This window comes from Hydra viridissima, unplaced genomic scaffold, assembly GCF_058129835.1.
Source record: "Hydra viridissima isolate aposymbiotic clone 2 unplaced genomic scaffold, HvirCarnegie_v1 scaffold_16, whole genome shotgun sequence".
Lineage (NCBI taxonomy): Eukaryota > Metazoa > Cnidaria > Hydrozoa > Anthoathecata > Hydridae > Hydra > Hydra viridissima.
The window spans coordinates 5,136,786-5,151,790 of NW_028324315.1; the positions used below are offsets into that span (position 1 = coordinate 5,136,786).

Sequence of the window (15,005 nt, forward strand, 5' to 3'; positions counted from 1 at the left end):
TTTCTGTATCAGGGTTTGACAAACAAATTTACAAACTTAAATTGAAACAACAACAACAACTACAACAACAACGACAACAACAACAACAACAGCAACAACAATAATAACAAGTTGAAGTTACGCCGCAAAGTTAACAAGGAAGTTTTTATTGAAACAGAGAAAAACTTTTAGGATAAAAAAAACGTAAACTGTTAGTTGGGAAAGAAAAACGTGGAGAATTAAATTGCACGAGTTCCTTAACGTTCCTTAAATTGGCCAATCCAAAACCACACCATCATCAAACTCACGTATAATTAATCTAAAAAAACTTAAAATGATGCACTCAATATTACCAAAGATATTTAAAAGTTTTATCACTTTAAATTAGTCCTATAATGCGATATTGTTTAATTATTTTTAATTTATATTGAGTACATAATTATTTATAATTGTTTGTAATATAATTTAAATTTTTTCAAAACAAGCTAAAATCGGTAAAAAGGTCAGGGAAAATCAATTCAGCAGTTTATAAGTTTCGGACATTTTCTTTTGAGCTTTTTTCTAATGAGATATTGCGTCAAGTACTGCGATGAATAATGTCTGCTCTTAGAAAGAAAAAAAAGGGAGCAGATCAAATGTACGATTTTACCAGATAAGATTTTATTTACAACGCAAAGAAACTACTTTTTCATATTTGTTTCAGGAGTTTGTAAATATCTACCTACTAAACAGGTTACCAGAGGCAAGGTTAAAGTATCCGTACCAGAGAAATTCATAAATGGAAAATTGTTCAGGAAAATTAAGCTGTAAATGTCATGAAATTTTAAAAGATTTTATAAAATTGATTTTCAATTTGTTTGTAAGCTCAGTTTTACACATGATTCTTGTAGCAGAGAAAATTTGAAAAAATTGAAAAAGTTTTGAAATGTTTTTATGCCTACTTTCCCAACCAATCGGCTTTTATCTTTTTTGTGGCTAAAACTTAAATATTTCTTTGAAATATGTTTATTACTCCCTTTTAATTTTTTCAAGAATTGTTAAAAAATCAAAATTTTGATGCTGAGTGTTTAAGAGATCTGGTGAAGGCTGCAGATCCAAGTGTTTTGGAACAACTGTAATTAAATTCTCTGTAGCTCAATTTAAATTTTGGTAATTAAAAGATTGTTGCTCACTAAAGTTTAGATTGCTCGTCCCATTCCTTGATTACTTTGGTAATAAAATTATTAATCCTTACTTCAGCTTAAAGAATAAATTACTAAACTTAGCCTTTATATTATATGGATAAGAGTAACGTTTTCGGGGCATTCGGCATCAAGGATGAAGGGAGAGAGTAGTAGAAAAAAGATAGAATAGGGGTGGGGGGGGGGTAGATTTCATTGCCAAAAAAAAAAAAAAGATGGAAGAGAAAGTAAGAGCTTTATAAAAAAAGAAGATCACACGTGGTTTCAAAATTTTTTTATCAAAATTTCTTTATTTTGTTATATAATCAGAGCTGAAATTTTTCTTAATTGGGCTTTAATACTCTCGAATTTTTTGAATTAAAAAAAAAGAATTGTTCGGTGAACTTGTCACACAACTCTACAATCTCTCAGTTTAATCAATATCAAAGCCAAATTGGCGACTTTAAACAGTTAAAATGTAAAGCAGATATTTGAATTGTACCCATAAAACAAAAAGACATCATCAGCTTTCATTTTTTTCTTTCATTCGTAACAGTCATTTGATGTCAAAAGATCTCCAAAAAAAACAACTAATTTTGCGTCTGTGAATCATTGAGATTGCGTAAATATTAAGGAATTCAATCACCATAATTTAGCCTAAAATAATGAAACCCTCCACTGTTAAAACACGGAGTAATAATATTGACTAATCCAAATCTTTACGACAAAAAAACGATACTGTGTCACACGTTACTGACTGTTATTATAGTCTAATGTAAGACACAACTGCGAAAGAAAACAATGGTTCGTTGATGAACGAATTTATAGACATGTTTTTCTCGAAAAGCACATTCTTTACCTTTTGCTAATATTGATTGACAACCGGAAAGAGCGAGTGAAAATATAATGGGAAACCCCTGAAACTTAACAGTGATGTTCAACTCCTAACAAACTATTCTTCGGTCAAAAGCGTAAAATAGACAGTGCACACCTCAACATTCTCACGGAAAGCTATTTTTTATACTTGATTGTAAGAAATACCCTGCGATAAATGCTATTCTAATTAAAGATAGTGGAGTACGTTTCTTGGGATCTCAACAATGTTGTAAGTAAATTTTTTGTAAATTTTTCTCCTTTGGAAAAAAACGTTCTTAACATCATACATTTTTAGTTTTTTTTAAATTAAGTTTTTTTCATCAATTTTAAAAAGCAGTTTTATTTCATAGTCATACGTGTAAGTGCACGCTTTGGTTAGTACTAATCATAACATTTCATTCGTACACCGTGTTAACTCAACAGGTATGGTAAAGTTTATACATTTATGTATTTTTTTCCATTTATGTTATTGTATTTATTTACTGCATTATACATTTATATATTCATTAACTAATAGTTGTAATACTTGGGTTTCTCTAAATTATATATATATATACATGTATATATATATACATATATATATATATATACATATATATATATAATATATATATATATATATATATATATATATATATATATATATATATATATATATATATATATATATATATATATATATATATATATATGTATATATATATGTATGTATGTATTTATGTATGTATACTAAAATAGAGGAACCCGCGTCTTACTTGGGTTCTCGAAATGTATTAACAAAGAAACTTTAAACCGGTTCAAAGATCGTTCAAAGACAGGTATTTGAAAATGTTCAAATCTAAATTTGTAAATTTATTCCAGAAGTTTGACAAACTGTGAGCTCTCAATTCTGTTTTTCACAAGCAAACACGGGTTTGTTTGTTTAACGCAGTAAAAATGAGCAGAGAGATTAGTTATACGACTGCAAAGCTTTTTATTTGACAATTAATCTCAAACAACTGATAAAACTCCCTTAATGCTCTTCTACGCTTAACATTGCTCACATTGGGCTTTTTGTTTGCCTAAAGGTTTTTAAAACTGCGGATGTTTTTCAGGAACAAATATTCATACTTTAAAGAAAAAAAATTTGAAAAGTTGGCACTACGGAGATTAAGATGCATCATGGTCGTCAAAGGGATTAAACTTTAGTCTTAATTCTTCCTGGAGGAAAACATTTTTTATTCATTTTTCAAAAAGCGGATATCTTCTTAAAAACGCTCTTAAAAAAATCTCTTCTATAAAAATCAAACTTTTAGACATTTTTGGTCAAGAATAAAAACCATGTCCATCATGTTGTCCTATCTGTTTTTTAAAAATCTTAAAAGTCCGCTAGACAAGCTTTTGGTTAAAAACGTTATTTGAAGACAGTTATTTTGCAAACGAAGAAAATTAATTTTAAAATACGTTTTCGTAAATAAATGCATAGAAGCTTTATTTCAAGCTATTTATTTCAAACTATTGAAAAACTTAGTCATGCTTTAACGTAACGCTAAAACATGAAAAATCTGATGTTACTTACGACAGTGTTTCTTAACCTGCTTGATAATTTCAAATTAACTTGGTATGAATGAGATTTCTAAATAGTTGGTCAGAGGGGTCAAATTATCATAGAAGGCTAGCTTAATACTTCCTTTCCTGTAGTTGTGTTGCAATCTAGTATTATATAAATAGCTGTGCATATTTATGCATAAATTTAATCAAGTAAATAATTAGAATGTGTCTTAACAAAAAAGTGCGCCGTTTGAAAATCAATGAAATTTCAATGAAAAATTCGTTTGTAAATATTGATTTAAATAATAACGTACTGAATATCAATCTTTCAACGAGTCACGTACCCAATAAAATATTTTAAGTGTTTTTAATGAAGCTCTCTTCGCGTAAGCAAATATTTTGATGCTCATAGTTGAGTCAACTGGTGATTGTGTATTTATTTATGCTTTGAGGTTTTTAAAGCTACATATATATATATATATATATATATATATATATATATATATATATATATATATATATATATATATATATATATACAAATTACAAACAAAATAAGAAATAATCAAAAACCATTTGCAATTTTTGATAGGTAAAAAAAGTGTTTAAGTTTCTTTAATAGAAATATGAATTCAACTGGAGTTAACGTTACAGCATAAAATATCACACCCTTTTAAGTACACCGTTCAAATCATCTTTTATGCTGGCCGCTCATAGATATTAAACTTAATTTTAGTAATTGAGTAATCGATATAAAGTAAATACAGACAGAATTACATTTAAATCAATAAAAAATGCAGTCAGAACTTCATTTTTTATGAAATCTTTTCTCATTGTTTTTTTACTAACGACAAGGTCAGTGGAGACAGGGGGTTACACCAACTACGAAAATTTTTCAAAAACATCGTTTATAAACAGCTTAACTAGATTGTGTCTCTGCACTTAATCTGCATTGCACCCAAATAGACTTAGCACTAGCAAATGTATTATGCTTATATGGCCTACCCCCCTCTACCCCCATTCAAATAAAGAACTTTGTGTCTGTCTAGATTGCAAACACGATAGGCTGAAAGTATAAAGCAGGGTTGACTTCTGAATCTAACTTTCAACTCATGCAATTACTCTTAAAAATAAAAATTTAAAAAAGTTATGTCTTTTATTTTTAAAGTTTAACCTTAATGTACGTTAATTGTACTTTAAAAGTGATTTTTGAAAAAATAGGAGAAAAATCTACAAACTTTTGACATTAGTTTTGGAAACTCTTCCGTAAAGATAAAAGAATGTTAAACGATAAATGAAAGTAATTAACAGATAGAAGATTAACCTCATTCATCTTACAGGTAAACAAACGCTCAAATCCATTTTGTAAAACTATTAAAAATCTAAAAGCCAATTTCAAATCTTGTTGAAATTTAATAAAAAGCTATTAAAGTTGACAATGAACAGTTTTTTTTACAAAAATTTTCACGCTTTTAAAGGAACTGTTTTTTTCTTTAAAACATAAATGAGACTAAATGTTCACTACGATTAAACATGGAAGTGGCTTATAACCAAAAGTTTATAACAAAAAAAGTTTATAACGAAAAATTTGTTTAATTTACTGATCTTACAAATGTTTACCATCTTAAAGATGCAGTAAAATTTTTTGAAAACAAGAAACATGTTTCTTGACTTTTTTGAAATTTTAAATTCATTAATTATTAATTCCTATTTGTGATAATTTTTTAGTGTGGTGGTGGTGGTGGATGTAATCAGTGCAGTAGTCTTTGTGTTGGTCAAAAAGGAGATCGGGTAAGTAAAAAGTTTATTTAAAAAAATCTATTCAAACATCAAAGCCATACATAAACAATATAGCAAACTTCATACATTTTTAAAATGATAAAATACCTTGACAATACTTGATTTATTTAAATTTTTGTTGCTTAATCAAAGTTAGATTTGTTAACAATTTTTAGTGGTTGTTTAGAAAATTTTATATGATTGAATTTCAGGGAGCTGTTGGTCTTCCTGGATTTAGAGGACCAATTGGTGAACCTGGCTTTCCTGGACCTGAAGGACCTATTGGTAGGCCTGGAGAAAAAGGGGATTCTGGAGCTCCTGGTTTGCAAGGAGAAGCTGGTGCCAGAGTAAGTTTTTTTTAAAAAAGCAATATAATGCCATTTTGATTTGATAATAGATAAATAATAATAATAATAATAATAATAATAATAATAATAATAATAATAATAATAATAATAATAATAATAATAATAATAATAATAATAATAATAATAATAATAATAATAATAATAATAATGATAATAATAATAATAATAATGATAATGATAATGATAACGATAACGATAATAATAATAATAATGATAATGATAATGATAATGATAACGATAACGATAATGATAATAATAATGATAATGATAACGATAACGATAACGATAATAATAATGATAACGATAACAATAATGATAACGATAACAATAACAATAACTATAATAATAATGATAATGATAATGATAATGATAATGATAATGATAATGATAATGATAATAATAATAATAATAATAATAATAATAATAATAATAATAATAATGATAATAATAATAATAATAATAATAATAATAATAATAATAATAATAATAATAATAATAATAATAATAATAATAATAATAATAATAATAATAATAATAATAATAATAATAATGATAATAATAATAATAATAGTAATAGTAATAATAATAATAATAGTAATAGTGATAATAATAGTAATGATAATAATGATAATAAAAATTAAAAAGAATTATGCAAGTTTTCTACCATGTTTTTGTTAAGTTAATTTTTTCATAAACTTTCTTTTAATACTTTTAGGGTAAAGTTGGCCAGCCGGGACCTCCAGGAATTCCTGGTTCACATGTAAGTTTTTTAATAATATGTTTTTCTATATATTTATTTCTTTTTTAATATATATTATTTTCTGTGTTTTGAATAAAAGTTTTATCTAAGTAGTCAGTAATGTCAGATTTTTTTCTTATATAACAGGGTCGACCAGGTGATGAAGGCAGGCAAGGAGAACCAGGTATTCCAGGATGTAATGGCACTAAGGTAATTTAAAAGAAAATTTTTTTTTAAATAAAAACTTTTAAGAAGTTTAGTTTTTTCAAATTAATATTACAAAAAAAAAATATTTTTTTGTTACAATTTTTTTTTTGAATCTAAAACTCATCTTTTAAGGGTGAAATGGGTCCTCCAGGTCCTCGTGGAAGAGATGGTCCTCAAGGACCATATGTAAGTTGGCTGATATTGCTTTTTCAATAACTTAATTCTATAAATGATATACAAATAACAAATAAAGAATAGTTGAACTATTTACACAATAAAACAGTTTCTTTGTTATGGTTTTTGTCATTTGCATTATTCAATATTATTTCTGACAAGTCTTTATGGCTTAAATATATAACATGTTAAAATTATAAAAATATTAGATAATATTAATATTTTCTTTTATTAGGGTTTACCAGGAGCAGATGGACCACCAGGAGAACCAGGTGATTCAACAGCAACAAAATTAAAAGGTCAAAAAGGTGAACCTGGGCCAAAAAGTCAAGACGTTAGTTTTTTAGCTTTTCAAAACTTATTCTAAATAAAAATGAATTATTGACAACATATCAGAGTTTACAATATAAACTAATATTGTTATTTTATAGGGACCAGCTGGAGACCCTGGTACAAAAGGAGAAAAAGGAGATCCTGGGAAACCTGGAAGACCTGTAAAATATTTACTTGTTTTTATATGTAGATTTACATTGTATTACATACATAGACACGTTCACATAAAATAAAACATAAAATGGTAAAGTATAAATTATTATTATGTAAATACTACTAAGAGATGTGTATTAAACTGCCTAAATTATCTTATTATAGGGAGCACAAGGCCTTCGTGGAGAAAAAGGTGCTCGAGGTGATTCCAATATTACTATAGTTGGAGAGCGAGGTGAAAAAGGTGATATTGGATTGCCTGGGCCCCCAGGCAGAGACTGTAATGGAAGCTCTGTTACTGGAGAAAGTATAACAAGCATTCAAGGCCCAAAAGGTGAACAAGGTAAGCCAGGTGAGAAAGGTGAAAAAGGAGATGCAGGGCTTCCTGGTCAACCAGGTGAAACTGGTCAAGATGGTCAAAAAGGTGAGCCAGGTGATAAAGGAGAAGTTGGTGGTGTTGGACCATCTGTAAGTGCTGTAAAATTCTTCACAAGATTTAGGTTATCTATCATTATATTTATATACATTTGTAATTTTTAGAATTATAAATTGATATATTTATATGAACAACTTTATCATCTTTAGGGACCTCAAGGTGATAAAGGAGCTGTTGGTGAAATTGGTGCTACTGGTAAGAAAGGAGAACTAGGATCAGGTGGCTTACCTGGAAAACAAGGTGAAAAGGGTGATAGGGGAATCAAAGGTGCTGAAGGTCCTGTGGGTGAGCGTGGTAAACAAGGAGAGAGCATAACAGGGCCACCTGGACAAATAGGTGAAAAAGGGCAGCGTGGACCTGAAGGAAAAGAAGGTAAATCAGGGCCACAAGGACCACCTGGACCTAGTGGTGCTGTTGGAGAACTTGGGCCTCCTGGTCCAAAGGGATTAAAAGGAGAGCCAGGTCCATCTGGCCCCACTGGTGAACCAGGAAAAACTGGAGCTGAAGGACCAAAGGGACCAGCAGGACCCGCTGGAAAACAAGGAGAGCCTGGATCAAAAGGAGAACCTGGTAGAGCAGGTCAAAGTGTACAAGGTTCTCCTGGTATGGATGGTGATCCAGGACCTATTGGACCACCTGGAGAGCGTGGAGCACCTGGTTTTCCTGGTCCACCTGGAAAGCCTGGCCAAGTAGTGAATGATCGCGGTGAAACAGTGTTACCTGGCCCTCCTGGTGACCAAGGTCCAAGAGGTCTTACTGGTGTTGCTGGACCACAAGGTAATCCTGGTGTTAGAGGAGAGAAAGGAGATGCATGCAACTCATGTCCAAGTGGTCCTCAAGGTGAGAAAGGCTTACCAGGACAAGATGGTCTTCCAGGTGTTGATGGTTTAAAGGGTGAAAAAGGTGATATAGGTGAACCTGGTGTTGAAGGGAGTGTTGGTGATCCAGGTGAAAGTGGACAAACTGGGCCTCAAGTTAGTAACAATTATTTTCAAACTTAATTTTTTTAATCTTAAAAAGGTAAAAATTATATAACACTTATGTAAAAAATTAAAAATAATGAAAATTTATCAAAATTTTAACACTTTTTTTATAAATTCATAAATCTAGGGCCCTATTGGTGAAAAAGGTGAACCAGGACCAAAAGGAAATACAGGAGAACGTGGGTCAGACAGAATTGTTCAAGGAGAACGTGGTGAAAAAGGTGCTGATGGTAAGCCAGGTAGTCCTGGTTCAATTGGGTTTAAAGGTGAACAGGGAGTTCCTGGTGATGCTGGTGTTGATGGAAAACCAGGACCTGATGGGCTTGTAGTAAGTTTATAAAATCAATGATTGAAAAAAGAAGTTATGACTATTAATTAAACTTTTTATTCTATGGGTTAACAAGTAGTGGAATATATTTTAAAAGTAAAATGTTAGAAATTTTTGATTTGATAAAGTGGAGATTTTTTGCAGGGGCCTCAAGGGGATCGTGGTGCTCCTGGAAAATCTGGTATACCTGGTGCTGATGGAGAGAAAGGAGTTAAAGGTGAAAAAGGAGTTGGTCCACGTGGATACAAAGGTGAGCGTGGTCGTGATGGAGATCCAGGTCCAAAAGGATCACAAGGGCCACCTGGAAAACAAGGAGCTAAAGGAGAGCCATTTTCTACTGCATTAAAAGGAGATAAAGGTGACAAAGGAGAGATTGGTCTAACTGGTTCAGCTGGTCCAATAGGGCCTCAAGGTCCAGAAGGAAGTCAGGGGTTTAAGGGTGAGCCAGGAGTGAGAGGTGCACCAGGTAGTGGTGAAAAAGGAGAGAAGGGTGATACAGGTGCACGTGGAACTGCTGGGCAAAAAGGAGAAGCTGGTAAGAAATGTTAGAAAATATACTTTTTATTTTCTCAACTTTTTGTGTAAGCACTTGAGTTTTTCCACTCAATCTAAAAACCTCTTTCCTATGAAGAAAACCTCTTTTGTATGAAGAAAACCTCTTTCATACAAAGAAAATCTCTTTTATATGATGTTTCTTATGACGCTTCAGCTAAATCTATGAAAGTTAAAGAATCCTTAGAGTTAAAATGTTAAACTTTTTTATGAGATTTCTTGTGATATAATAAGTTTCTCAATTCATTAAATGCGGAGCAATTTAACCAAATTAGCTTCCATTACAGTCAATATAAATGAAATTACAAATGGTATTTCAATTCAGTTAACGAGAAATTTTATATTTGTTGGAGAAATAACTTTAAATTTTAAAACAAGGTTTAGAAATATGTTTTTTATAAATAGAATTTACATTTTCCTTATCCAACTCATGGATTACATACAAATAAAAATCAACATATTTGTAGGAAATGATGGTAAGGATGGTGAAAAAGGAGAAAAGGGTGAACAAGGTCAACAAGGACCACCTGGTGTTTCTGGCCCAATAAAAGGTGAACCTGGTCAGAAAGGTGAGCCAGGTAAAGCTGGGCTTGATGGTGCTCCTGGAAAATCTGTACCAAAAGGAGAACCTGGTAGAGATGGAAAAGATGGAGAGCCAGGAGTTAAAGGTGAACCAGGCACTCCAGGCCAAAGAGGGCGTGATGGTAAGTTTGAGTAATTTAATTCATATTTGATTTATATTTTTTCTAATTGTTTTGATTTCACTAAATTTCAAATTGATTGACTTGCATTTTAAATTTGAAAATCAAAATTTCATTACAGTTCTTCCTTACTGCATTTTTAATTTTTTTATTTATAAGTTACCAATTTTGTTTATTATTTATCTTAGGGGAAAAAGGGGCAATTGGACCAGAAGGTCCTCGGGGAGAAAAAGGAGAGCCAGGACAATCAATCCAAGGACCTAAAGGTGATGACGGTAATGTTGGAAAAAAAGGTGAACCTGGACAAGAAGGCATCAAGGGCAGAGATGGAATAGGAAAACCAGGTGCTAATGGTGAAAAGGGTGAAAAAGGTGTCCCTGGTGTTGGTCAGCCAGGATCATCAGGAGAAAAAGGTTCCTCAGGACCTAAGGGAAAAGATGGAATATCTGGAAAACAAGGAGACCCTGGAATACCAGGAAAAGATGGGTTACCTGGCACTCCTGGAAAAGATGGTGCTGTTGGAAAGCCAGGACCAGAAGGGCCCAAAGGGGAAAAAGGTTACTAAAAGTTTTTCCTGGATAATTTAATTTTTTCCAGTTTGTTTATTGTTAAATAAGTTTTTGTCAAACAGCATTTGAATTGATTTGTTTATAGGTAATGCTGGAGGACCTGGACTAGAGGGAGAAAAAGGTGAACCTGGATATAGTGGACAGAAAGGTGTTAAGGGTGAAACTGGTCCTCGCGGAAAACCTGGAGCTACAAGTGATGTAATGGGACCAAAAGGAAATCGTGGTGATTTTGGTGCTAAGGGTGAGCCTGGAAGGCAAGGACCTCCAGGTGCAGAAGGTCCTCAAGGTGAAAAAGGAGAGAAAGGAATTGGTACAGAAAAAGGTATTAAAGGTGACACTGGTGAACCTGGACTACAAGGGTTAATAGGAGAAAGAGGGGAGCGTGGTGAACAAGGTCGACCAGGAGATCAAGGGCCTATAGGTCCCAAAGGAGATATTGGAGAGGTTGGTCCAATTGGATCAATTGGTAACCCTGGTACTCCTGGCAATGATGGACCCACCGGCCAACCTGGACCTGCAGGTGCTAAGGGAGAACCTGGCTCAATTGGAGACATGGGACCAAAAGGGAGTAAAGGATCCCAAGGAGAAAAAGGAGCAAAAGGAAGTACTCTCAGAGGAAATCCTGGACCTGAAGGTAATAAACAAAAATTATTTACTTGAATAGATAACCAATAAAAATAGTATGCTTGAATGTAAAACATTTTTTGTTTTTTCATCTAGGACCTCGTGGACCAACAGGGCCTGCTGGGCCACCTGGAAAAGATTATGTATTGGATGCTGAAATTGGACCTTTGGGTGACAAACCAGTGACAAAAGGAGACCCTGGTGCTGATGGACCAAAAGGAGAGCCAGGTGATATAGGTCTTACCGGTCCACCTGGAGCAAAAGGTGAACCGGGTTCTCCAGGTGATAAAGGTGAGATTAGGCTTTAGTGATTCTTTTATGTTTGATTTTGTTTGACCATATAGATATTAGTATTTATTTTATGTTTGACTATATACATGTTAAAAAAATTTTTTTTTAGGGGAAAAAGGAGAGCATGGTTTAGATGGACCAAAAGGCTCAGAGGGGCGTATTGGATTACCAGGTTCACAAGGAGAAAAGGGTATAAAAGGAGCTACTGGAAAACCTGGAACAATTGGACCTAAAGGTGAACCAGGTTTGACAGGCTTCAAAGGAGAAGTAGGGCCACCAGGAATTCAAGGTCAAGAAGGTTTACCAGGAAAGGAAGGAAAAAAAGGGAATAAAGGTGACATAGGGCCTGAGGGAAAAATGGGTCCGCCATGTGATTCAGGAGTTGTGGTTACTGGTGAAAAAGGTGATAGAGGAGAAAAAGGAGAAGCTGGACAGCGCGGATATAAAGGTGAACCAGGTCCATCAAGTCAGTTAACTATTAATCCTGGAGATAAAGGTGCTCAGGGAGAAAGAGGAGTCCAAGGAGAAAAAGGTGAACAAGGTCCAAAAGGTTTAGAAGGACCATTCGGCAAAGATGGTGCAACTGGACCTGAAGGACCCAAGGGGGATCCTGGCCAAAAAGGAGAACCTGGAAAAGTTGGACCACAAGGGCAGAAAGGGCAACCAGCACAAGGAACAGGTTAAACAAATGCTGTGTCTAAAATTTAAAAATGATTTGATATACAACAGATATTGGCTTTTTTTAATTAGTTTTTTTCTAACTATAGGTCCAAAAGGTGAAAAAGGTGAGCTAGGTTTAATTGGTCCAGAAGGTCCTCAGGGTGATATAGGTGAAAAAGGTGACCGTGGACCACAGGGATCAACTGGTGATAAAGGTCCAGATGGAATTAAAGGAGAATTTGGTCTTAATGGTTTAAATGGTTAGATTAATTGGTTTCCCTACAAAAAATTTTTTTTTCTTTAAATGAATGATTCAATAACTTAGGTATTTATTCAACATAAGCATTCTCTCCCATCAAATATTTAAAGGTCAAATTTCTTGTGAAAAATTCTTTTTTATTTTTATTCTAAATAATTTTTATGTTTTTGAACAAAGAAAAGTTTCGATTTTTTCAGGTGAACCTGGTCCTCCTGGTCTTCAAGGGAAAGATGGTTTAAAAGGAGATCAAGGGCCTCGTGGTGAGTCAGGACAAGTAGGTCCTCCTGGTCCTGGTGGTTCAGGTGATTTTGGATTTTATCTTGTGAAACACAGTCAGTCAGTTAATGTAAGTGAATAAGTTCCTTTGTTAAATCTTAGCTTCTCTTTTGTAACTTATTTCATCTATCGCTTTCTTAATTTTAGATTCCACAGTGTCCTTCAGGAATGCAAAAAATGTGGGACGGTTATAGTTTCTTATATGCTCAAGGCAATGAGCGTGCATTTGGCCAAGATTTAGGTCAACCTGGCTCATGTCTAAAACGCTTCAGCACAATGCCTTTCTTGTTTTGTGATATTCAAAATCAATGCACAGTTGCATCCAGAAATGACTATTCATTCTGGTTATCCACTGAAGAGCCACCAAATATGTTGCGTCCATCAAGTGGACCTGAAGTTGAACCCTACATCTCACGGTGTCTTTAACTTATTTTACATATTCATAACATTTTTGGATAATTTTGAATTAAAATAAGTAATCTGTATTGTTAATTTGCATTATTAATAATTTTTAATGTTAAATTAATAATTCAAATTATTAATTTGCATTAAACTAAGATAAATAATTTGTATACATGTTTAATTTACTTTTCATTTTTTAGCTGTGTTGTATGTGAGGCTCCATCAAACGTTCTTGCAGTTCACAGTCAAAGTGATGCTATCCCATCATGCCCTAGTGGCTGGGAGAGCTTATGGGTTGGATGGAGTTTCCTAATGGTGAGGTTCTTCTTTATTTTTAGATGTTTTAAATTAACCGATGTATTTACTAAATAAATTAAATTATTAAAAAAAAAAAACAATTTCTTTAGTATAACAGCGCTGGTGCTCAAGGATCCGGTCAACTTTTATCTTCATCTGGATCTTGCTTACAAGAATTTCGTGTTAATCCATATATTGAATGCCATGGTCGTGGAACGTGTTGGTACTATGGTCCCACTCTCAGCTTTTGGGTATCGACAATTGATGAACAAAGTCAGTTTCAAATACCGAAATCTGAAATAGTCAAATCGAATCAGCTTAGACAACGAGTCAGTCGTTGCTCTGTGTGTATGAAAAAAATTAATAATGACTCTTCTTCTCCAATAGAAAGCCCTTAGTGTGATATCATAAAGAGAACAGCCAGAAGTTGACATTTTTAGTGAAGATGACAGACATATTTATATTTTTATAGCGCACCTATGTTTTTCGAGATGCATTTTGCTGCAACAAACGCATTTTTAAGATTTGACCGCATTTTTAACAAATTTAAATTATGTAAAATTTTAACTATTTTAGTGGATAATTGTATCACATTTAGCGATACATATTCAGTTTCGCCTTACGTAACGCCTCAGATAATCTAGTTGCACGTAATACCTTTTTATTGTCAATTGGTAAAATACTAAAGGCTTCATCTTCGCCATCCTTGTGCAGTTGCAATTTTTTCTATCGATGTTTATTTTGATTACATAATGATAGTTTTGTTTCGGAAATTATTTAATATATGTATATTTTTATTTTTTAAATCTAGGAAGCTCCCTTTTTTTTTTTTTATTAAAAAGTGGTTGCCGTTTTTATAAACTGATAGAGATGGTGTAACTGTTAGAATACATGTTATTTATTACATGTAAAGATTCGTTGACTTTAGTAAAGCTTTTACAAAGAATCACTCTGAATTTATTCTTCACAAGTCAATCTACACTCAAACTTTTTATAACTAAAACGCATTTAAAATTTTTTGTTTTATGTGAGTTTAATACCTGTAAAAAAAAACTGTGTTTTTTCTCGGAAAAACTGAGCTGAGTTAAGTAAAGTTTGATGAGGTAGAGATTTACTTGACTTAGGCACATCAAATTTTTGATTGAATACAAAACACAAAACCAGTTCAAAAAAAACTCTAAAAAACGTTCGCAGCTTAGCCTGTTCTTCCCGTTATTTTGATCACTTCGTGCTGCGACCGCGTTCAGCTACATTTAATCAAATCGAGAAAGATGCTTGTTTCTTCAGGTCAGAATATTTAAAAATAAGAACAGCAGAACAAAGTTTTTT

General features: G+C 32.5%; 1 protein-coding gene across 1 annotated transcript; it reads left to right on the top strand.

Annotated features, from left to right (window-relative positions):
- Positions 1-1,901: 1,901 nt before the first annotated feature.
- LOC145181788 (uncharacterized) lies at positions 1,902-14,619 on the top strand. Its single transcript, XM_090073559.1, has 23 exons — positions 1,902-2,244; positions 2,366-2,438; positions 5,274-5,336; positions 5,537-5,671; positions 6,408-6,452; positions 6,579-6,641; positions 6,771-6,824; positions 7,048-7,146; positions 7,244-7,306; positions 7,464-7,766; positions 7,884-8,708; positions 8,845-9,045; positions 9,190-9,580; positions 10,065-10,301; positions 10,487-10,855; positions 10,953-11,501; positions 11,588-11,782; positions 11,892-12,461; positions 12,550-12,702; positions 12,899-13,047; positions 13,125-13,393; positions 13,580-13,694; positions 13,787-14,619. Exons 1-23 carry the CDS (start codon positions 2,240-2,242, stop codon positions 14,072-14,074), a joined length of 5,214 nt encoding a protein of 1,737 aa, XP_089929685.1. The 5' UTR covers positions 1,902-2,239; the 3' UTR covers positions 14,075-14,619.
- Positions 14,620-15,005: the final 386 nt, after the last annotated feature.

What these genes read in the sequence shown, in the direction of transcription:
- LOC145181788 (XM_090073559.1), top strand. An exon ending in GTGGACAAACTGGGCCTCAA is followed by an intron (nt 8,709 to 8,844) that starts GTTAGTAACAAT and finishes TCATAAATCTAG; the next exon opens with GGCCCTATTGGTGAAAAAGG. An exon ending in TTGGATGGAGTTTCCTAATG is followed by an intron (nt 13,695 to 13,786) that starts GTGAGGTTCTTC and finishes CAATTTCTTTAG; the next exon opens with TATAACAGCGCTGGTGCTCA.